General features: G+C 41.3%; 1 protein-coding gene across 4 annotated transcripts in view; it reads right to left on the reverse strand.

The window, feature by feature from the left end:
• Positions 1–23,675, reverse strand: part of KAT2B (lysine acetyltransferase 2B) — a 47,904-nt gene that overhangs the window by 15,440 nt on the left and 8,789 nt on the right. For all 4 annotated transcript variants that reach the window (XM_033008515.2, XM_042801690.1, XM_042801692.1 and 1 more), the window contains exons 2-10: positions 23,080–23,206; positions 17,357–17,502; positions 16,149–16,238; positions 14,197–14,378; positions 11,605–11,796; positions 8,954–9,060; positions 7,148–7,273; positions 4,726–4,862; positions 3,108–3,316 (exon numbers count right to left, since the gene is read on the reverse strand). In XM_033008515.2, coding sequence (XP_032864406.2) covers positions 3,108–3,316; positions 4,726–4,862; positions 7,148–7,273; positions 8,954–9,060; positions 11,605–11,796; positions 14,197–14,378; positions 16,149–16,238; positions 17,357–17,502; positions 23,080–23,206 — 1,316 coding nt within the window. The remainder of the gene's footprint in view (positions 1–3,107; positions 3,317–4,725; positions 4,863–7,147; positions 7,274–8,953; positions 9,061–11,604; positions 11,797–14,196; positions 14,379–16,148; positions 16,239–17,356; positions 17,503–23,079; positions 23,207–23,675) is intronic.

Raw genomic sequence — 23,675 nt, forward strand, 5'->3', positions numbered from 1 at the left:
AAGGTAGTCTGAAGAATAATTATATTTTATATGCCACCACTGAAGGAAGTTTTATACATCTTATATATTATTCTTTTTCTTGTACTTTATTTTGGTGCTTTTTATTTGTGGAATGACAGCAGCAATGTAGTATCTTGAGCTTTTGATTTTGTTTACTCATGTTTGAGCTGTTTGAGCAACAACATTCAGTAAGGATGGCCATTTCAGAAATAAGAACATTAAAGGTGATAACAAGTAAGGTGAAAGAAATTTGGGAACAGGACTGTTGGACTCTATCTCACACTTGACGTAGGTTTGTGTGTATCCTCTACTCAGCGTGGGTCTCCAGTGTTTGTCCCTGGAGATTCACAGCAGATGTTGTGGTACTCATCTGTCCAGGCGATGTGCTTAGATCCCTTTAGGTCAACTGCCTCAGGAACATAAAGGATGGCATTTTCTTGCTATAGCAATATTCATACCTCTTTCTCAAGCACAGACCACTCCCCAAATAACTACACTGAAGAGCACTTAAACTACCATCAGTTCCTCTCAGCCTACCAGAAGAGTCTTTCCCAATAAGAAATATGGGAGAAGGCCATGACTCAACACCACTACTTCAGAATTTTGCTTTGCTGTTTGGTTATGAAGGAACCTGGCTTCTTCAACCGGTAGTCTCTGCTTAAGATCACAATACTGCTAGGGCTCCTCAACTCAGACAAGATCCTGGTGCTGCCTCACCCTCCCAACCGAGCAGTGCTTACCCCCGCATAGGAGAGGTAAAAGTTCTGACTGGTGCTGGCCCTCACAAGAGAAGTGCTGTTCCCCTCTGAAGAACCCAGGAGAAGACCCCAAGATCAGTCTCCTGTGGCTGGAGACCAAAGTTTTGTCCAACAGTCCCCAGCACTGGGCTGTTTGTGCTTCAGCGATGGCACAGACCCAGCGGCAGCAGCATTTGCTGGCACCAAGAGTATTGCTGAGGAATGTCAGTGAACCTAAAAGCAGAGGAAATAGTTCCAGAAATGTTTTCATAACTGCTGCAGCTGTAATACCAAGCACAGTGACAGAGGCCGATATCACTGGTGGTGGAGGAAGGCTCTTCCACAAACCAGGCTGCATAGTTGGCTGCGATCAGTTCAGTCAGAGCTCCTCAGGGTCTCTGCTGACACACAACAACAAACCCACAGGCATCCTCCACTGTGGAGTGCTGCAGTCAGTAGAGCAAACCGCCAGGCTGTCATTGGGCATGGGTCATTCAGAGGCAGAAATTCTAGGAGAACATACAGGATGAAAGGAAGCAGACTGCAGGACACACTACGGTGGAAAAACTGACACTTCTGAGAAGAACCTCCCTTCATGCTTGAACAGCTGAGGTACAACTCAGGACACTAGTGTAGGTGGAGGATCATGTGCAACCTGTGGATGCTGCTACAACCAGTGCATCCCTTTTCAAGTGCCTGCAGTGTAGAGTTGCACCCAAAGCAAGATAGGAAACTTGCACTGATAAAAAGAAAACCAATGTGCTTGGATGAGGAGTGATTTCTCCCATGCTGACTTGAATGCTGATGTTCTTCATAAATCCCACTGGTTCTTCTCATTGAAAAATTTCAGTCTCTGCTGCCATTTGGTTCACGATCTCCACATACAGAGGATGGAGCAGTCTACAAGTTAGTATGGGCCTTGAAACCACTAATAAGCACCATAATTACTTTCGCACTTTCAGTTCTAACATTAGAAAGTACAGGATAGGTAGGAGCCTTCCCCACAGGCCCACATCACTGTATTGGGTTTGCATGGTAAGGTTTTGGTAGCGGGAGGGGCTACAGGGGTGGCTCCTGTGAGAAGCTTCCAGAAGCTTCCCCCATGTCTGACAGAGCCAATGCCAGCCGGCTCCAAGAGGGGCCCACCGCTGGCCAAGGCCGAGCCCAGCAGCCATGGTGGCAGTGCCTCTGGGGTAATATATTTAAAAAGGGGGAAAAGTTGTTGGGCAGTGGGGCAACTGCAGCAGAGAGAGGAGTGAGAATGTGTGAGAGAAACAACTCTGCAGACACCAAGATGAGTGAAGGAGGAGGAGGAGATGCTGCAGGTGCCAGAGCAGAGGTTCCCCTACAGCCCATGGTGAAGCCCATGGGGAGGCAGGCTGTGCCCTGCAGCCCAGGGAGGTCCATGGTGGAGCAGATCCCCACCTGCAGCCCAGGGAGGTCCACGGTGGAGCAGATCCCCACCTGCAGCCTGGGGAGGTTAATGGTGGAACAGATCTCCACCTGGACCCCATGCCAGAGCAAGTGGGTGCCCAAAGAAAGCTGTGGCCCCGTGGAAAGCCCACGCTGGAGCAGGCTCCTGGCAGGACCTGTGACCCGTGGAGAGAGGAGCCCACACTGGAGCAGGTTTGCTGGCAGGACTTGTAACCTCATGGGGGACCCAGACTGGAGCAGTCTGCTCCTGAAGGACTGCACCCTGTGGAAGGGACCTGCGCTGGAGCAGGGGAAGAGTGTGAGGAGTCCTCCCCCCGAGAAGAAATGACTGGCAGAGACAACGTGTGATGAACTGACTACAACTCCCATTCCCTGTTCCCTGCACCGCTGGAGAGGAGGAGGTAGAGAAAATTGTGAGTAAAGTTAAACTCAGGAATAAGGTAGGGGTGGGGGGAAGGTGTTTTAAGATTTAGGTTTTATTTTCTCATTGTCCTACTATGATTTGACTGGTAAGAAATTAAATTAATTTTCCCCAAGTCAACTCTGTTTTGCCCATGACGGTAATCAGTGAATGATCTCTCCCTGTCGTTATCTTGACCCACGAGCCTTTCACTGTATTCTTCTCCCCCCTGTCCAGTTGAGGAAGAGGAGTGACAGAGTGGCTTTGGTAAGCACCTGGCATCCAGCCAGGGTCAACCCACCACAGTCCCACAAACCAGAAGCCACTTGTCATTAACAGAGCCACCAAGATAGTATTTGGGTACAATCCAATTAGATTGGCCAGGAGTTATGGGGGCTTGAAAAGATGGGAAAAGAGTAACATGTGCAGAGCTGCACTCCACACCACCTTGGCTGGCCCATTCCTATACCACTGCCTGCAACCAACACCAGGATCTCTTCATCTTGCTGGCCAAACCCCTCTCCAGAGGTACTCACGGATCAAAGACCAAGCGTGTGATGTACTCCTTCGGCATGCGAGGCAGTTGATGGGAGAATACGTTCTGCAAACCAACCAGCCACATCATGATCTTCTTGTTGGGCTTCTGGTTCAGGGAATTGCCAACCACGTGGAATTCTATCACCCCTCTGCGCTCCTCCAGCCTTGCTGCCTCATCCCGGGCTGAGTGTGCTGAGAGGAAGTTGGTCTGTGCCGCACAAGAGAGGAACAAAATCACATTTGGGAGATTTCACATCCTCTGAGGGAACAGCCTTAAGGAACAAACAAACAAAACCCCCTCTTTTTTCCAAGCCATCTTTTTACAAAAATAGAGCTGACAATGATTATCTTCTTTTAGCAGAAGTAACACTGTCAAATAAGCTGGATGCAAGTCTACACTACAGACTAAAAAAGGCTTATTCAAACTTCTTTTCTAAAGATTAGGTAACAACAGAGATGGTTATGACTCAACAAGTTCCAACATCTCTTAGGGGACAGCACTCATCCAGTTGAAGCCTATGCCACTAAGTCTTCATATTTTCTTTAGTCCAGCCAGCTTGACAAAAGTAGAGATTTCACCTATGCATACTGAAAATCATTTATTTTAATGGCACTGCAGGCAAAGTAATATTTTTTTAATTTTAGTAGTGTTTTCCACTATCTATGCCACTATCATAAAATCCTAAAAAGAACATTTTAATTCCTACTGGTTTTGATGTTACATATCTAGCAATTGCATTCATATATTTGAATGGAGATGAAATTAATACAGACTATTTAACTTTTTTTTTCAGGATCATTTTACAATGCCAAAACATCTCTGAATGCACATACGGTTTACTTTCCAGATCAGAGTTTGGCTGTTGAGTTTCTAGTCACTGCCAGACCCAACAGCCAGACTGGCACAGCATTTGTAATATGCAGAGACATCAGTCACAGTATATAGTTTGAGTAAGAAAAGTAGGTTGTTCCAAATCTTCAGCAGCCTCTAGCTAAACCTTGGCAAACAAGAGCTGCTGGCAAAACATAGCCTGGCGAAGGGAACAGAAGGAGGAAAAGCCAGCCAAAAAAAAAAATAAAGTGTGCAGTTCTGTAAATGACACAATTCTGAAATTCTGTTTGTTTTTCTCTTCCAGCAGAGAAAAAAGAGCAACTGTGCAAGACAAAGCAAATAACAATTCAGATCAGCCCTTCTGCACTAGACAAATGTTTTAACTTTGGACCTTTCATTCTGCTGCAATATTTGAATCCCGTTTACATTGTCTTATGAGCTACATCTATGATTAACAATAAAAAGCATACTTTGGAACTGTTCTATAACAGAAGTACCTTGCAAAATAACCTGAGATCTACTTTTTTTACTACCACTAGTTTCCAAGTCTCTTTACAGACAGTATGCAATGCATTAAAAAAATGTAGAACTATTCTTTATGTTAGTGATTCATTTCATCATTTTTTCTCACAATCATACTCTTTGAAAAGTTCTATTTTTCTAACTGACAGCATGATAAGTTTTGTGGACTCTTAGCTTATCATACTCTGTCTATGTGGAACATTATTAAAAACAGACCATTTACAAACAGACCATATGCAACAATACATCTATGCATTTCTCACCTCTGGCCCCAGCATTGCTGCAGGATCTGTAATTGTTGACATGACTTCATTGATTAACTCAATAGGAATATCTCCTACAACCCTTGGTCTTTTGGAATCCTCCAGAGAATAGGGTTCATTATTTTTTCTCTTTTCCCCTATAAAACAAACCCAGGATAAATTAGAAACAACTGAACTGTCACAGACTAGCACTTCTGTTATATTCTTTAGTTTGTACACCAAGTTTCGGGTGAAAAAAATGGAAATCCCTATAGAAAGGGAGAAAGAGAAATAAATGAAATACGAACAATACTTGTCACTGCTGTAATTTTGTCTTTGCGCTGGGATATTAGCATGAAGCAGGATGAACATACCTCTCCTCCTATACCTCTGTAAATTCACAGTGAAACTATTTGGTTTTCCTTTTTGCTTCAACATCCTCTGCAGCGAACCTCTGTGCTGCTGTCTTGGACAGTCAATTCTCAATACACAAATTATAGTGCATACTTCTGGATAACATGAAATTCCATTTTGGGATTCACTGGAATTAAGTATCAATTATAGATTTCTTTCACCCTTTTCATAAACCAAGCAGTAAGTATAGTCTGACATGACATATGTATTTGACTTAGAAAATCCATATAAAGTTTCCAAATCAAAATATAACTACTAACTGTGGACCAACACGTAATATAGCAAAAGCAAATAGTTACATTCATTATAAAGGCCACCAAGGACTAGCAGAGGTACAATAATACTGATAGAGCCTGCTGCTAGCTCAGGATTTATCCAAAAGCACACAAACAGGAATACCACTCCATGGTTAACTTGTTCCTGTATTTTTTCCCTAAGGATCTGCCAAAGGTCAGAGCCAGGAAGCAGAATTTTGCCTTTGTGATCAGCACTTAGCAGTCAGATAAGTCAGCTTGGTTTTGTTGGTTTGGTGGGTTTTTTCCCTGTAAAGAAAATCCACAATGGCTTTAAGATCTTCTTTCTGAAACAACCAGGTAGTTCAGGGCCCACTATGCCCACACTTTTACACATATGGCATTATTTTCCAACAGCTATAGTGCTCTAAATATATGAGGATCAAACCGTTCATTCCCCTTTTCAGACTTTCAAGCAGTACAATTGTTTTCTTAACAACATCATTTTATTCTTAACCTCCCTTCCTTGTGGAAACTTTTATCCCTATTCTTTATTTCTTACTTTTTAATCAGTTGTTCATACGTGAACAGACTTTCCCTCTTATTTCCCAAAGGATTCATTTATTTTTTTAAAAGAAAATTTTTTGAAGCAATTTGTCAAAAGCTTTTTGGAAATCCAGGTTCACAAAACTCTTTCCAAAAGCTCATCAATTCCTTTACTGATATGTTCAAGTTGTGAGTTCTATAAAAGGCACATTGAATTTCCATGCATCACGTTACACACATTTATTCATTCCATTTTTAATCAGTTTATTATTGTTTCTTCTAATTGTCTGAAATAGGAAACTTACAATTGACAGCTTCCTGAATTCTCTTAAACCCCTTTAAAAACTACTTTTGCATCTGTGGTGTTTCAGTTCTGTACTGCCAAGGGCAATTCTGATGACAACTCAGCTGCACAACTTAATTAGTTTGTCATTTCCATGTATCTTTTCAAACTCTCAAAAAAATGTAATCTTTCTAGTGTCTACTTACTACTGATTTTGCTGATCTTTAATAAAAAAAAAAAAAAAAAAATCTGCTCATTCCCACTTTTAAGACAGTTTCCCAGCTTATCCCGCAAAGAAAGCTGCAATTTTGGAGCCACCTTAAGTTCCTTTGTAGCAAACACCAAGGCTAAGAATTCCTTTAGCTTTTTCTACTTCCTTGAGGACTTACTTTACATAAGCTCGTGATCATCTCTCTGACCTATGAAGTCTCTTGACAGGCTCATTAATCCTGAGGTGTTTGAAAAGGATTTATTAGGAGAATTTATGCATTCAACAATTTCTCCCCCAGTTTATTTTTTTTCAACCTGACCTCATTCAGGTTTTACATTTAACCTAGTTGGTGTGTTTGTGCTTTTTCTTATTGCTCAAACGTATGCAATTTCAGTACCTTGAAAGATTAAAAAAAAATAAATGCAATGGCCCCTTCTACTCTCTTTATGAGACATGAAAAAATGTTTCATTTAAATAATACATGTACTCCAAGTAAAGCATTTTTCAACAACTTTGACACCAGCACACCCTTCCCCGTTTTAATTTAACTTAAACAAGCTAATTTTTTTTTTTTCAAATACAGTTGCTATTTCTGCTAGTTAAGCATTACCATAGCAGGCCAAAAATATGTGTGTGCATGTCTTTTAGCAAAAACACCTCAAGGCCGCTACTGCAGAATGAAGGCAATGGTCACCATATACTGCAACGACTGATAACATCAACAGAAGCCAAAAAGCAAGTCTCCCTCTTTGTTACCTAGGTTTGGATCAAGGGCAGAAGAAACTTTGCAAGCAGGACTCATATTCCCACTGTTGGGTTGCTCCAGAGACGAAGGACTTGCACTGTATGAAACAGATCTTGCAACAGGAGGAGGACTGATAACTGCAATGGCATAAAAGACAAACACAAAAAGATCAGGACATGGACCCCCTTATGGTGCTGACTGAAGGACTGTCAGGACTACGGACCCAACTTCACACCCACCACCTGAGCAGTAACAGTTATTGGTGTGCAACAGAGCAACGCCGCCAGTTTGCAGAGATATTAAAGCCTTATCTCAATGTATTTTTCTAAACTTCTACCTAGTGAGGGGCTGTATTACCACTGGATGACAGAGGTTGCGAATATTGGGCTTCACTGTTATGCAGGGCTGAGCACAAGCTAAGAAAAACTCCCTCCACATACCTGCCAAGCCTGGTGGCATTTATCTTCATTAAAAGGCTTTTTGTAGGGGTCTACTGAAAAGCAAAATCTCATTCAGCTTCAGCTGTCCACTTTAACAGTGTTCAAAGACTGGATGGACAAATCAAACTCAATAAAGGGAGAAGTTGTTGCACCAGTTAAGAGGATGAAACTGTTATTTTAAAAGGCCACAGACTAATATGTCTCTAGTATTCTTAAAAAAAAAAAAACAAAAAAAAAAAAACAAAAAAAAAAAAAAACCAAAACTCTCATCCCAAATCATCCAGCTTTCATTTGTGTCAGGACTCTTGGCAGGCAGGCAGGGGGTTGAGGTGGCAGCTTGTAGTCTGGACACCTGCAGCCTTTCTCTTTGAATGCCTTTATCCTGGTGTCATCACCAGCAATAGCTCTTTTATGCCATATTCATGCCAAGAATCCAGGGCTTAAGAATTGCACATTAAAATGAAGCACTGCAGAAATGTACGTGGTAGAATGAACTCTCAGAGCAACGTGATTTTAGAGGTTCAGTGAGCTCATGCCTAAGCCATAATTCTCCAGTTCGTGGTGCAGACCAGGAATTTCTCACAAAAAAGCCTGTATCTGTCATAGTGGAATTTCCCTACTGCTCTAGGAAACTCACTATCAGATAAAGTGCTAACACGATGGTTTTGTCAACTGATATTCAATAACTGTTTCAAAATACTGAATTGTTACAAAATATTGAATTAAATACCTGAAAATTTAAGTCAACTCCTAAGCTGCATAAATGGATTTTAAACACTTTTGAGCAGGGAGGAAGAGAAAAAGGGGGAAGTGAAAGAAAACCATCGATATACCCCTGCAATATTAGAGATGACTTACACCTCAGTACCCTGAGGAAAAGTGAATAAAGCTGCAGAATGGCCGATGAGGCCCACGAATAAGAAACAAAACAAGGAAAAGCTATAGAAAACCCCCAAGAAAATCAAAGGCACGTGTGCAAAGGCAATGGCACATCTGATGTGGAAGGTCCCTACATCCCTACTGCCAGGGCACTGGAGGAGTGGTGTGGGTCCTCACGCGAGGGGACCACTGTCCACCAGGTGACCGACCGCAGCCATTTCCCACTGGCCACTCTCACTTGCCCACACTGAGGGCACTTGTGCCGCCTGAATAACCGGGCAAATTCCCTCAGCACCCATCCTGCTCCACCCACTCCTTCCATCTTTGTATGAGGAAAGACCAGAGAGTCAGGCACCTGTGCTTACTCAAGGCAGACTGGTTTCAGCGTAGGCTGCTTATAAATGTTCATCTCTAAGTCTTGATCCTTAGAATCCATCACTTGTGCAGGTTTATCTTTACATTCAGGTGCTGCCTAACCCATCACTGATGGGAAATTACCTGTCTGGATTCCCAGCTGGCCAGTTTGGGCACTAGACACCATGAAATCCTGATCCCAAATGGGAGAATTCTGGCTGTACACTTCTTCTTCCAGCATCGAGAGAAACCTATGCACAAAACCAGGTGAAATATTAACTTAATAGGATCATTCAAAACAGGTTCTTTCTCAGAATAAGCATTTGCAAATTTTTTTAATTTAAAAATATTTACTGACTCAGTAAGAAAATGCTGCTGGCCAATTTAAAAAAAAAAAAACAAAAACACATACAACCAAAAAAAACAAAATACAAACGCACACAAAATCACAAGTCAGAGTAGACATTAAGCATCTTAATTCAGTTGAGTGCTTTCACCTATGGAAATTTTTCTTTGATTATAAGCAATATTCATCTAATTTGCAAATGCAGAAAGAAACAGAAACTACTTTTACAGAACAAAACTGTGCACTAATAAGAAAGGTATGAGTTGACAGATGCCAAGGTACTCATGTTATACAATGAAGACAAAATATGTCTATTTTGATAAACCAGTGTTTTGCAGATGCACTTGCTTTCTGCCTCTTACAGATTTATAAAATACCAGTGTTAGTTATTAACAATGCTCTTAGGAAGATATTTTAATTCCTTTAAATGTCCTACTGTAACATTTAATTGCATGTTTGTGCTTGTATAACAGTATTTTTAATCTTTGGTACATTTACAGAAACAGAGTGATTTTAAACTTCTCTTGGTATTATTATATGTGAGAGAAATTCCACAGATCAGACAATCCAGCACACTTGCCTTCACAGGGCTAATACATCAGTTCCCTCTCAGAAGCAAGATAGCTGCTTCTCCTATGTTGCACAAAAAGGGTTTTCAGACCAGAAGTTGACATGGCACATTTTTAGTCTCTAGAGTCACTTCTATGTATAGAAACTGTCCAGCTGAAACCAACAGGACTGTTAAGTAAGACTTTCTTCAACAGGATAAGGATTTTTCAGGATCAGGTCCTACTTTTGTATTTTATACGTATGACAGACAGCTGATAATGGCTAAAAAGTTTGTAACAGCTACCTGACCATCTGTGACGGAGCAGCAGAAGCACAAAATTAAACTTCAGTCAAGGCTACATTTACAGGCAGCACAGAGGCTCTGCATTCATCCCCCTTGGTGACTATTACCTAGGTACACGCAGACATAACCTGGGGGAGCTCCCTTTGCCCGGGAAGGAGCGGCCGGGGCAGCCCTGCACTGGCACCAGGCACCAGCTCCTCCGCTGGGCTCTCTCTGCATAACGCCAGCAGAGAGACAAATGTTTCAGACAACCACAGCCCATAACAGATTTTAAATGTTATTCCCATTTGCCACAGATCATCAGCAAACAGTGCTTGTCTTTGTTTTCCTGCCCGCCCCCCCCCCCCCCCCCCGAAGAATATTAAAAGGGACTGCAGTGAATAATAATGCTTTCCAATTCACTTATCTAGGCTGTAAAAGGCAGTGGGAACCCAGGGGGGTGTGCACACCTCCTTCCTCTGCAAATCTGCTCCTTGTATCAGTGCGCTGTTAAATCCTTTTTCATACCTATTCCAGGGCCAGCTCATGATCCTATTCCCAGATATACACAAACATTCCTGTATCCATAACAGTCCACCCTAGAGACAGTTTACATTCTTCAAAGTGGTAAAAGGCACTATTAATAATAGTAGAAGCAACAAATCTTGGCTCTACCTAGCTTTGGAAAGCTTATGTTGTTTTTCATTTCCCTGAGCACCAACCCAGCTCTAGTCCCAGCCAGTAGTTTGCATAGCATCACTGCCACCAGGTCTCCTGTAGGTTCAGTTCCTTTGTTGTTAGGAGGGACAGACTTTTAAAATACAGGCTAGAGAGCCCAGCCACCCTCACACAATAAGGATATTTTTTAAGTGATACACTATTTTAACAGGAAACATGCAATGAATGATCCTGTCACCACCACCCCCCTTAATAACCAGTAAAATGTTTGAAATTAAGGACTGTCAAAGTTGAGCATGTTTCGAGACAAGTCATTCTCCCACAAACCCCAATGTGTAATTATTGTTGTTTAATTGTGAGAGCTCGTCATTGATATTCCAGTACTAGAACAGGTAGTCAATACGAAATTCATGAGTTTAGGATACACTGATGCAGCTTTATACTGTCTACTCTCTTCTTTGTCAAATGAACACATCTCTTCTAGGTGTGGGGGGACTACTTTGTTCCCTATTACAGTGTTGAATTAAACTGAAAATCTTAGGTGTATATAAACTCTAATACAACAGTCCCTTCTCTACTGCTCCATCACAAAAGCAGAAGCGAGCATATGTTTTTGGAGATCTGGACCTATGTTGCTTCCAGGGACTACAGAAAAAGAAAGTAGGTGACCAACAATACCTGCTAATAGGCAACAAGCACAATCCCCCTAACAAGATGAATAATCCCTTTTATAAAGTAAAGTCCTAGCACAAAGCAAAACGAGTGGTTGTGTACATAAAATACACTAGTTCAAGCTATGGTAGAAAAGAAAGCTGCTATATCTACTTGTTACTGAATAAAAGGAGAAATTATTTCAAGCTGCAGGTAATCTTTCCATTTCTGTGCCAAAGCTGCATACTACTGGTTAACCTTGAATGCAGGCACATTGCGACCCCTTACTTTGGAAAATGGGTGAGGATTAGCGTTCGTTTCTCTTGAGGAAGTTTGTCTTTTTCTTGCCTGGCTTGCTCCAGCAGTTGCCGTCTCATTACAGTAAAAACAGAGCGAAGCAATGTCCTACCAAAAACCTGGGTGGTTTCATACCGAGGTAGACTGTCACAGAACTGAGGGACATTGCAATAACAAAGCCACCTGTAAAGGGAAAAAAAGCCAGATAATTATCACCAACTAACATATGAATTAAAGCAATAAAACCACTACCCACATAATTTATAACGCAGCTGAGAGCTAAATGACAACATAAATCAGTTCCACATCAAGTCTGGACAGAGCTAAGCAGCATTTATATTGCCCAGTTTTTTAAAGACATGACAGCCAAGTACTTTTAAGTCTCTATATATTCTTTTTCTCTGTAGCTTAGTTTCCACAAAGCGCTCTTCTTCCGGACAATAATCATAGATCACATAAAATTCATGTTGATGTCAGGGATTCTATCCACAGCTCGTTCATTCAGCCTCCCACATCTCCTGCCTGCAGCTCCAAAAAACCCTTAACCTGGCCCATTTGTCCCTCTTTAAACTTCTACATTTCCCCAGTTAGATGCAAACGGGGTGACATTTTTAACTACCCCCATCCCAATCTGACTGGACTCCCACCCTGGTCTCCCACCAGTTGGCTTCTTCACATTACACCCTGACTTGATACTCTTTCATTTACTAGTAACTCCCTCTGTAATGGGTTTTGCATTAAGAAGTATGTATGACAATATAGCACATCATGTTACTCTTCTTGGAAAATGGATCATGGTACCGAAGAGGTAAATCAGGAGTACGCTGACTATGTAGGTCACAATATCTCTTAAATTTATAAACAGGATTTCGATATCTGTGTACAAGTGAATAGTCAATGGATCTGTAGCTTTAGCAGAATCAGACCACAACCATTATGAAAGCTTCAACAATGAAAAAAAAGAAGTTAAGAATTGGATGCAAACAGACCGTGTTGGATCCTGCACGGGTTTTCTCACCCAGACCCAAAGTACAGCCTGCCTCAAAATGCTCACCCAAACTCTTGTGTCTTAATTTTTGCAAACACAAGAATTGCAAAAGAGTTGTGAGATACAGCTGTTCGCAGACCTCTACTCCCTGTTCTCGGCTGATAAAGCACATCTCTCAAAACACAAGGATGCGTGTGAAACTCTGATAATAGTTTCACTCAAATCATCGGGTTTTCAAATGAAGTCGGCGAGTACAAGAACTCACGAGGCGTACCCATAGCACACAGAGGCTTCTTCAGCACCCCGAGCAGTGCCTCCGACACCGCGGAGGGGAGAAGCTCACAGTGACAGGTTAGATCAGATGGGAAGTGGCAGCACTTTGGGTCAGAGGGAACCTTAGGGACTGCAAGCAGGAAGGCTTGAGAAACCCCAAGTGACAAAATTATTAACAACAAAAAGTCACCAACCAGGGCCAATGCTAATTACTGGTTCCTAATAAAAGTTGCCTCCATCCAAGCCTGGCTACCTAACATCTGTATCACAAACAAATGGAGGTCAAAGACCCACCAAACACTGTTTTAGGAGCCCGATGGATTACCAGTACACTGCCCTTTTCGCCAGGTAGTTATCTGAGGTGACAGGTCACCCGAGAGCGTCCCGTCAGACACAGACACGGGCCAGGCTGCTGTATCACCAGCCACAGTCCTGACTCACGCCAGGCTCTGCTGCTCTCCTTCAAGGAGCTGAGGATGGCCAGAGGAAAGGCTGCCAGCAAAGCAGGCAGAAGGCAGTGCTCCTGCTCTGCCAGGAAAAGTGTCCCCGGCCGTGCTGGGAGTGGGTGAGCTGACAGAGATCTTCGCTAACTGCTGCTGCCTGCGCTCGCTCCCCAGCGGCGCCTTAGCTGTTGGCTGCAACGGCAGGAACCTTAACTGCTGTCGCTGTGCTAACTGAAAAAGCTGCTGCACTCCTGTTATGAGAAAAGCAAAATTAAGAGATCCTGCTTTTTATCCTCATTATTCTTCCCCCAGTGACTAAGTTATTCCTTTGAATTCTGACAACTTGTTAAAAGGTCGTAACAAGAACTATAATAGGAACCTAATAACACCTATTCCCCATTTAGCATTCACGCTTTTACAAAATCGTTTTAATTTTTCAAATCTTCCATGACTTGATTTCAAACCGTGAAGAAAGCTTCACAAAAGCTTAATGTTATCTTCCTTTTTTTTTTCTTTTTTTAAAGTTGAATAACAAACTGCCTGAATTTTCAGTACATGAAATAAGGATCTTACACGAGGCTCATACCTTAAGAAGACTGAGAGCAGCTTTGCAAGCACAGGATGTGCAAAAGCATTGTTAGATACAGATAATTGCAACCTCTACTCCCTGTTCTTGGCTGATAAAGCACACTTCTTAAAACACAAGGATGTGTGTGAAAGCCTGATAAGGTCTCACTAAAATCCTCAGGTTTTCATATAAACTCCACGACTGCAAAAATTCACAAGGTGCACCTATGGTGTACAGGTACTGGTGTGTTCCTGGAGCGTGTACGTGTCACATTTGTAAGCAAGACTTGTAACAAGCAAAGGCAGTGTTACCTGGTGTAATTCACTTTATACCCTGCAATATCATCATTGGGTGATCTCAGTCTTCGCTGTGAAGGTGTCTCCAGGTGCCAGTAGTTAATGCGGTTCAGAAACATTTTAGCCAGTTCCACTATTGTTTGCCTTTCTTTTGAGGGTAAATGGCTAAATTTGTACTGCACAAAATTATTCACACCCTTAAAGCAGAAGAAAATTATATTTAGTTATTTAGCCATGGTTTTTATAGAACTGTCCTTGAACATTCCTCACTTATTATTAACCCTGAACTTGCAAGGGAAAGAAAACAAATACCAGAGACCATGAACTCCTTGCTCCACTACTCGTGTATCTGCCACAAGCTGGTTCCCCTGTACACAGCAGCGGGTACATCCACCGTGTTTTTACTCTATCCACCTCCAGCAGCTGACTTAAAGGGAGAGAAGGAAAATTCTTTATTTTTCCCTGCTTCTCATAGAAAAAACTTTGTCAGGCAACAGAGGAAGATCCGGTAGGCTTTATTCTATATGCTTACATATGCACAATTTTGCTGATAACCATGCTGTGTGATTTATTTCCTCTGTAAATCAAGTATCACCTATAAAATTCCCCTGCTACTTTTCAGTAGTAGACTAGGGCTTGTGGACTTCCAGTTAAGTTTGTGTCTACACACCATGTTATTTCTTCAAGAAGTGCCAGTATTTCACAAGTATGTCCCCTCATTGTACTTTGTATACTGCCCACTTTAAAAAAAAACAAAAAACTACTGAAGAGAGTTAAAATGTGTGACAAGGTGCTGCAATACATATATATCATACATCTGTTATAATACTGCTGCTTTGCAAATAATTTTGTGTGATTGAGTTGCTGAACTGCTAAAAACAGAAATGAAAATATTGATCTATTTTAAGGGAAAATTATTTAAAACTAAACTGTAAGACAAATTACCCTTTCATCTCTATGCTTTACTTTCTCGAGCAAATTGAACAGTTTGAAGAACGTGACACAAATTATATCGTACAAAACTTTTTTAGTAGTATATTTTAAGGACTAGGAGCATATGGAGATGACATACACTCATTATTTGTTTATACTTAAACTAAAGGAGAGCTTCATATGAAGACTTTCCAGAAATCCAGCAATAAAGTGTTTTGATTTTCATAAACTGTAAGTTGCAAGGAAATAATTACTACGCAAAACAGTATTCACATTTAAAATATCCTGTTTAACAATAGAGGATCCATTCATCCACTGATGGGAAAACATTGAGCTTCTGTTTCAGCGAGGTATGTGAACCTCTGCATAGTCCCACTGGAGCTAATGGGCCCACTTGTGTGCCAAAACTGCATTCTCAGGAGCTTGCTTAATCAAAATCTGAAATGATCACATGTTCTTTATCCACTGAGAGTTACAAAAGCTGCAGTTATTCTTTGGTTTCAGCTTTGTTTTTTGTTGTGTACTCTTTGAAAGAGAAGGCTATGATCTCACTGAATTGGATTGTAACATTTTAATTGATTTACAGAAGACAAGCATCATTTTAATATTGGATTTCAAAACTTCAACAACATTTTTCATCACTTGAAACAAAGAAAGATTAGAATGGCCACACATGAAAGTAGTATTTTCAGTTCATTCCCTGAAACCACAAAAAAGTCAGTTTCATTAAAGCATAAGATGAATGACAAGGGAAGTCAAATAATGTAACTATTGTACCAACGCTAAAGTAGAAGCAGCAGCAGAAGTCTCCTATGGTCCCCTGCTTTGTCCTATGTAATACACAGAAACATCTGCAAACTGCCTAAAATGCCCTGTTTTCAAAACCAGTGCCTAGGTTTACAAAAAAAAACAAAAAAAACAAACCAAAACAAACAAAACAAACCAAAATGAATAAACAAAACCCCAAAAAAACCATCAAATCAGAAAAATCTAACCTAAAAAGTACTAGCCAAACCCATGTTTTGATTCCATACCTGTTCGATGCTAGGTTTCTCAAATGGGGGACTTTCCAAGGATCCTTCTACTATGGGTTTTCCCATCTGTAAAATGCACTTCCTCAAAAGCTGTTAAAAATACACATTTTTTTTAAATTAGCATATTTGCAATTAGCACGTTTACATACATAGGTTCAATGGAAGACACAGGTGCACAATACACTGCAAGCAGTGTTGAAAATCTCCTGGATATGTATCTGCTTGTTTAGTCATCTAAATTTATAGCTACTAAACTTCACTCTGAATTCACTTTCTTTGAAATGCATGTAAGAGGCTTCTCTGAGCAAATGTAGGCAGCTAAATTAGCATTTATGTCAACTGACCTTTCCCAATATGTAAGTGAAGAGGGTAAGGCTTGGAGGTTGTGCAGCTTATAGATGGGAATCAGGGTCAGCTCCTCAATCATCTGGATGACTTCTGGGGTAAGATATGTGTCCTGGTTTCATCTGGGATAAAGTTAATTTTCCTCCTAGCAGCTGGTACAGTGCTGTGGTTTTGATTCAGTGTGAGAATAATGTTGATAACGCACTGATGGTTCAGTTGTTGTTAAGTGGCGCTTATCCTAAATTAAGGATTTTTCAGTTTCCCGTTCCCTGCCAGTGAGGAGGTGCACAGGGAGCTGGGAGGGAGCGTGGGAGGGAGAGGTGACCCGGGCTGGCCAGTGGGATATTCCACACCACAGAACATCATGGTCAGTACGTAAGCTGGGGGGAGTTTGCTGGAGCGGGGGGGATCGCTGCTCAGGCATCAGTCAGTGGGTGGTGAGCAATCGCCTTGTGCATCACTTGTCTTTTCTTGGGGTTTATTTCTCCCTGCTTTTTATTATATTCCTTTTCATTACAATTAATATTATTATTCTATTGTTGTTATTATATTTTATTTTAATTATTAAATTGTTCTTAACCCACAAGTTTTACTTTTTTTTTTTGCAATTCTTCTCCCTATCCCACTGGGAGGAGGGAGGAGGGAGCAAGCAGGTGCATGGTGCTTAGCTGCTGGCTGGGGTTAAACCACAACAGTATGATACACTGCAAGTACCAGAATGTCTAGCCCACAGTTAGCCAGTCGCTGACGCTAGAAAAAAAAAGTCTCACCAGATAAAGTCAATATATGTATGAGGGGCAGTGAAACTGGCTTATGTGTGAAAGAGTGAAAGCCTCAGATGATACTACACATGTTCAGCTTACTTTGAACAGGTAGAAATAAACTTGCTTGGTGTCTGCATCTTCTTCTTTGTGGACACAGGTGAACAGATACTCCACATCCAACACAATCCCCAGGAGCCTATTCATTTCTTCTTCAGGCACATTCTCCAGGTGAGAAACATGAGCAGCTAAAGAAAATAAAAATCCAAACCTGTAAGAAGCCTACTGAGAGAACCAATAGCACAAGTATTCCCCAGGATATCTCAAACTAAGCCATAATGGTAAATGCACCAGTCCTGTAATAACCTATTTAAACAGAACATCTTATCAGAGGTTACTGAAATATGTGTCACATCAGAGCACTCTGTAAAGGTAGTCCAGTGGTGGTAATTCCCACAGCAGAGGAACGGTGGCTAGCTGGAATCACAGTATCTGTTAACACTTAAAACACACCACACAAGTCCTGTCCGTATTAATATGCTGCAATATATAAATAACTGCATACATTTTTGTCCAAGAGCTACGCTTTTGAGACAAGACTTCTTGACTACAGAAAATATATCCATAATTCCCATAAATTAGGTAATCCAGGTGTTGATGCAAGTAGCACCTTTTTCTGTGAAAAAAAAAAAAATCAGCTCCATAAATAGGGGTTTTGTTTTAAACTGGACATTATTGGCTAAGTCTCTTACTTTAATATCATGTAAGGTCAAACTATGCTTTGTGCATACTATATTAACAAAGCTTTTGCAGATGGTACATGCTCATTTGTTCAGAAGTTTACAAAAAAAGCATCTTTCAACAAATCATAATTTCCAAGTGACAAACTCCCTTTTATCATCTCCAAAGGTAAATACAGTTCCAGAACTGTCATTTTCAAAAGCTTGAGGTTTGTACACATGAAGTGGGACATTCATTTCAAGCTGGTTTGAACAACTGGCCCCAGGAAGAGAGAAGGCAATTTAAAATAAAAAGTCAATTCCCAGAAAGAAGATATTTGCATTACAAAAAGCAATGATCTTCGCTGACTCCAGGCCAATGTACGTGGTATGAATATCCTTTCTTCTGACAGGACAATAAAATATCCTTTAAAATAAAAGGAAAATTATTTAAAAGGTTGGTCATATTAGTTTTTCTGCATTTTAATAATTTTATTAATATTTACTTCTTAGATAATTATTATATTACCTCAGATATGCCAATGTAATTTGGACTGACAAAAAATTTTCAACATAAATCTGATTCCTTAGTGGGGGAGGAAGTGGAGAGAAATAACACTTGACTTGAAAATTACCATATTTATTGGCCATCCAGAAAAAATGGTTTGTTTTGGGAAGTTTGGTATGACACATGGCAAAATGTTAAAACTCAATAGATTTGTGCAGCTTCAAGTAAAAAGAACACCATAGCTCAGAACATTAAAAAGATGACAGCAATTGTTTCCACTTAAATGAACATTTATAATACCGTGTTTTAAGTTCTAAGCGTATGCTCAGAACTGAAAAGGGGATGGCTATCATGAGTTTTCTTTAAGGTCAAATATTCAGCATTCTGAGCAAAATAAAACAATTTCATTTCTGTCCTTGAGCCAGATATGAAGGTTTAATATTCCCAGATGTCTGTTCTAATCTTGTAAAAGTAATAAATACCCTCCCTAGATGAGCACTGCATTAGAAATTGATAACATATTAAAGAAACCTTGCAGTCAACTGACAAAACAATAAAACATTAGCATAAGAACCCATTTCCATGCAGTTTCCATAACAATACTGAAAGCTACCTTGACTACTTAGTGTCTGTATTGAAACATTTTATTAAACTAGAGAATAATTACCCATAAGGCAAACCTAAAAGTAACATAAGGGTAATACCAGCATGTATTTACTACCAGTTACCATTTACTGTCGAGTCACCAATGTTTGTACATCAGCCCAACAAACTATCTTTCTTCAGATGTTCATAGCCCATTCCCAAATTCTCGTGGCCCTTAGTAAACCTCTTATTAAAATCAAAGCTTTAGTATACTGACATCAAATACTGCGTTACTCTTGACTAGAGTTACACAGTTCCATTCATCTCCATTGCCCAACTGGTAGACCCTTCCTCAGCTGCTGTTATGTTTGCAAAAAAAATAATAATAAAAAAACCAACCCGCAAGTGTAGGTTGCTACAGCATGCAGAAGAAGAAAGCAAGCAGAAAGAGCAAGGCCAATGCAATAACATGAAGACCTGAAAAATAGCAAGTTAATTACTTCAGTTGTGCAACTTCAATAAGCAAGTACTTGAGTGTATGAATTAGGAGCAGTGAGAAAACAGACTAATGAGGAATGTGTCCACAGTCTATCTCAGAATCAGTGTGTACATAAACACACTAGTAGTGCATATAGGACAGGCAAAACAAGAAATACCTAGATAGACTATGTGAAGGTTCATAGCAGGAACGAAAGACAGTGCTGGGTAAAAAAAAGAGACTGAGTGTGTATATAGCATACTAATTCATTAATTAACTAGTTTTAAAGGTGGCTCAAGACTGAAAGCATTTACCAACAGGAAAATGCACCCTGCAACACAGGAGAAACCAATCAAATAAAATGGTAACACCTGGTCTTGAGGTTGGTGATCTCTCCTCACACCCAATTCAGTCACCACTTCACAGCAATATGGTAGTGACCCAATTCACCACACAAATAAAACAAATATTCATTAAAAGCCCAGTATTGAGCTAAGCTGCAGGGCTGACTCACGAATAGAATACAAGTTGTAGGTAAGTAGATAGAAATAAGCTCAATAAATTAATACACACCGCCAAACAGATTCATGCACCAAAAACTGCACTGGCTTGAAGATCCAACCAGACACCCAAAAAGAGATGTCTCAAGCAAGACTAATGTCTAGAATTACGTTTGGAAGAAAATAATAAATAAAAAATAATTTTTTAAAAAAAGGGCAAAAAACCCAAACAGCCTACATTTTATATCAGGTATGGCTTTAACCAGTATAGGAATTTATATATCGCTATTTTAGCAGCTCTTCGAGAAAGAGAAAATCCGGTGCAGATGATAATCTGAAGCCTACACATCTTGTGGTCAGTCTGGTTTTAAAGGTATTCAAGCAGGAACACACTAATTTAGAGGAGATGAATAGGAAAATTATCTTGAAACACACTGCTGAAAGACATATTTTTGTCAGGAGTATGAGGAAGTGGACAGCAACTCATTTCAGTTATTTCAAATTAAACATCACCCTCATTAGCTGCAATTGGAAGACTAAGAAACTACCTTTTCTAAAACCAGCAATAAATAAAAATACAGTTTGTTACATAAGATACATTTCACTGATACTGGTTTTCTCCGTTTCCCCAGCTAACGAGCGATTTAAGATTTCTTTAATAGACCAAAACCAGCCTCAGCCTTTAGAAGAGCTGAGTTCTTCCACAAAATACACAGCATCCACAAATTCTGCTGAAGAACCGGGAGCTGACAGGCACGATATCTCATAAGATTAAAAAAATTAAAATTAAAAAAAAAAAAAAAAGAAAAACTTTTTCTTCAAAGGCCAGTAATGAAAGGGACAGGTAACACAAGCTACCCTAGCTGCACAACAAAAAGCAGCACAGAGAAGCTGCATGATGAAAGGTTGAAATTAACTTGGCTAAAGCAACCGAACTTTCTGTGATACTATGCATTTTTTAATCATCTTCTGCAAGAAAACCTAGAGATTTGGAATATCAGGAAAGGAAAGAAATCTGCTTTCAGCAAGCCCAGAAATAGATCAAATGTACTGAGATCATAAAAAGAAAGCAGAAATAGAAATAAATCCCAATTACCCAAAAAAAAAAAAAAAATAGTCCACACAAAGTACGGTATTATTTTCAAAACTAAAACCCATAAATGATCTATTCTGAGGATTTTAGATTTGCTTTTTTCTTATTTCACTGTCCTAAGTTCTAGACATCAACAAAAATTAAATAGCAACTGCTTCTTTTCAATTAGTTCTGAATTTTATTTTATCTCAAATTTTTATTCAGTATTTGCTAGCATATAAAGTTATCAGCTTTCATTTTGGATAAGCATAAGTTCTTAAAAAAATAATTCAGTGATTCACCACTCTTTTTCAGTCTATGTGGATAACATCATTATTATTAGTCTGGGGAAAAAAAAAAAAAATCCACAACAGTATTTAACAGTGGATTTTAGAATGGTTTGGGTTGGAAGGGACCTTAAAGCTCACCTAGTCCCACCCCCCTGCCCCGGGCAGGGCCCCCTTCCCCCAGCCCAGGGGGCTCCCAGCCCCGTCCAACCTGGCCTTGAACCCTTCCAGGGAGGGGGCAGCCACAGCTGCTCTGGGCACCCTGGGCCAGCGCCTCACCCCCCGCACAGGGAACAATTTCTGCCTTACACCTAATCTAAATCTGTCCTCTTTCAGTTTAAAACCATTAACCCTCATCCTATCCCTACACCCCCTGACCCAGAGTCCCCCCCCACCTCTCCTGTCCCCCCTTTAAGCCCTGGGAGGCCGCTCGAAGGGCTCCCCGGAGCCTTCTCTTCTCCAGGCTGAACCCCCCCAACTCTCTCAGCCCGGCCTCCCAGGGGAGCTGCTCCAGCCCCCCCAGCATCTCCGTGGCCTCTTTTGGACCCGAGTGAGCAGGTCCATGCCCTTCTTGCACTGGGGGCCCCCGAGCTGGCCCCAGCACTGCAGGGGGGGTCACACAAGAGCAGAGCAGAGGGGGAGAATCCCCCCCCTCGACCTGCTGGCCACACTCCTCCTGATGCAGCCCAGGGCACGTTGGCTGTCTGGGCTGCGAGCACACATTGCTGGCTCACAGTCAGTTTTTCATCCACTAACACCCCCAGTCCCTCTCCTTGGGGCTGCTCTCAATCCACTCGTGGCCCAGCCTGTATCTGTGCTGGGGATGGCCCCGACCCACGGGCAGGACCTTGCCCTTGGCCTTGCTGAACTCCAGGAGGTTTGCCCAGGCCCCCCTCTCCAGCCTGTCTGGGCCCCTGTGGATGCCACCCCTGCCCTCAGCGTGTCCCCCACCACACAGCTCGGGGTCATCGGCAAACTTGCTGAGGGTGCGCTCGATCCCACTGTCTGTGTCACCAAAGATGACACCGAGGAACGCCACTCGTCACCGCTCTCCACTTGGACATCGAGCCTTTGACCACAACTCTTCGAGTGCGACCATCCAGCCAATTCTTTATCCATGAGGTGGCCCATCCGTCAAATCCATGTCTCTCCAATTTAGGGACAAGGTTTGAGCAGTTGCTTCCAAGATATGTAAGCTGTCTGCACAATAACTTAGACAATGCTAAGATGTGCAACCTCAGTATTACCTTCTGTGACATGGAAAAGGCACAGTTCCTGTTGTAGGTAAGAGTACCTGTTTTAGCAATGTTCAAGAACATTTCAAAACTTATTCTAAAATAAGGCAACATAATGCAGCTTACAAGAGGGCATCATTCACGTTGTAAGTAAGGCAGCTGAGGGAGAAAACAATATGAGGTTAACGCATATGTTACACCAAGTATTAAAATTATTACGGGTAGCTTAACAGTGCTTTTGCATTTTAACCACTTAGACCGTCTGGGCTGTTACAAGTTGTACCTCAGTTCAATTTCTTCAAAACCCATTTTAGGGCGTGTCCAACATATTTTAACCTAAGCTGCTGACATTTATGTCCCACCGTAACCCCTTATCTCTCGGTCCTGGCGTGGCCCCTTGACCTCTGTCTCGCAGGAGCGGCGGCGGCGGCGGCGGCTTACCCAGCGCGTGGCTGCAGCTGCGGCAGGGCTCGGCCAGGCTGGCGGCCGCCTGGTGCAGCTCTGCCCGCGGTGGCGTGGGAGGGGGGTTCGGGTTCTTCCAGCCATTGCATTTACAGGATTCTTCCACCTGAAATCAAAGCCAACGGGCATCGATCAACACCGTAAAACACAGGAACTTGCTGAAACTGTGTTATTTCAAAAGCAATAAGGAGCAGTACTGTTAATGACAAGTTGGGGTTATGCTCTGATGTTTTGGGGGAGATTTTCGGTGTGTTCTGTTGTTGCTTTGTTTGGTTTTGCTTCTTTACCACATAGCTAGATTACTTTCTAGAAAGAATCAGAACTAGAATAGTACCCCAAACACAGATTGACACAGTTCTGGTAAGTAAAATGTGGTCATAAAAATACATATAAGGCCTCTGGCTAATTCCTTTACAGAAAGCCCTCACTCTAGCAAAAGAAGTATTCAAACATTTACTGGTATATCAACACATAGAGATCCTGCCACCGAGACAGTTTTAATGATTTAAACATAGGTCATCTAACAGGCAACATGTTTATCACTGCCTTATCAGCTATACCAGAAAGAAGGAATC

The sequence above is a fragment of the Tyto alba genome, unplaced genomic scaffold, assembly GCF_018691265.1.
Source record: "Tyto alba isolate M040663 unplaced genomic scaffold, T.alba_DEE_v4.0 Super-Scaffold_38, whole genome shotgun sequence".
Taxonomy (NCBI): Eukaryota; Metazoa; Chordata; class Aves; order Strigiformes; family Tytonidae; genus Tyto; species Tyto alba.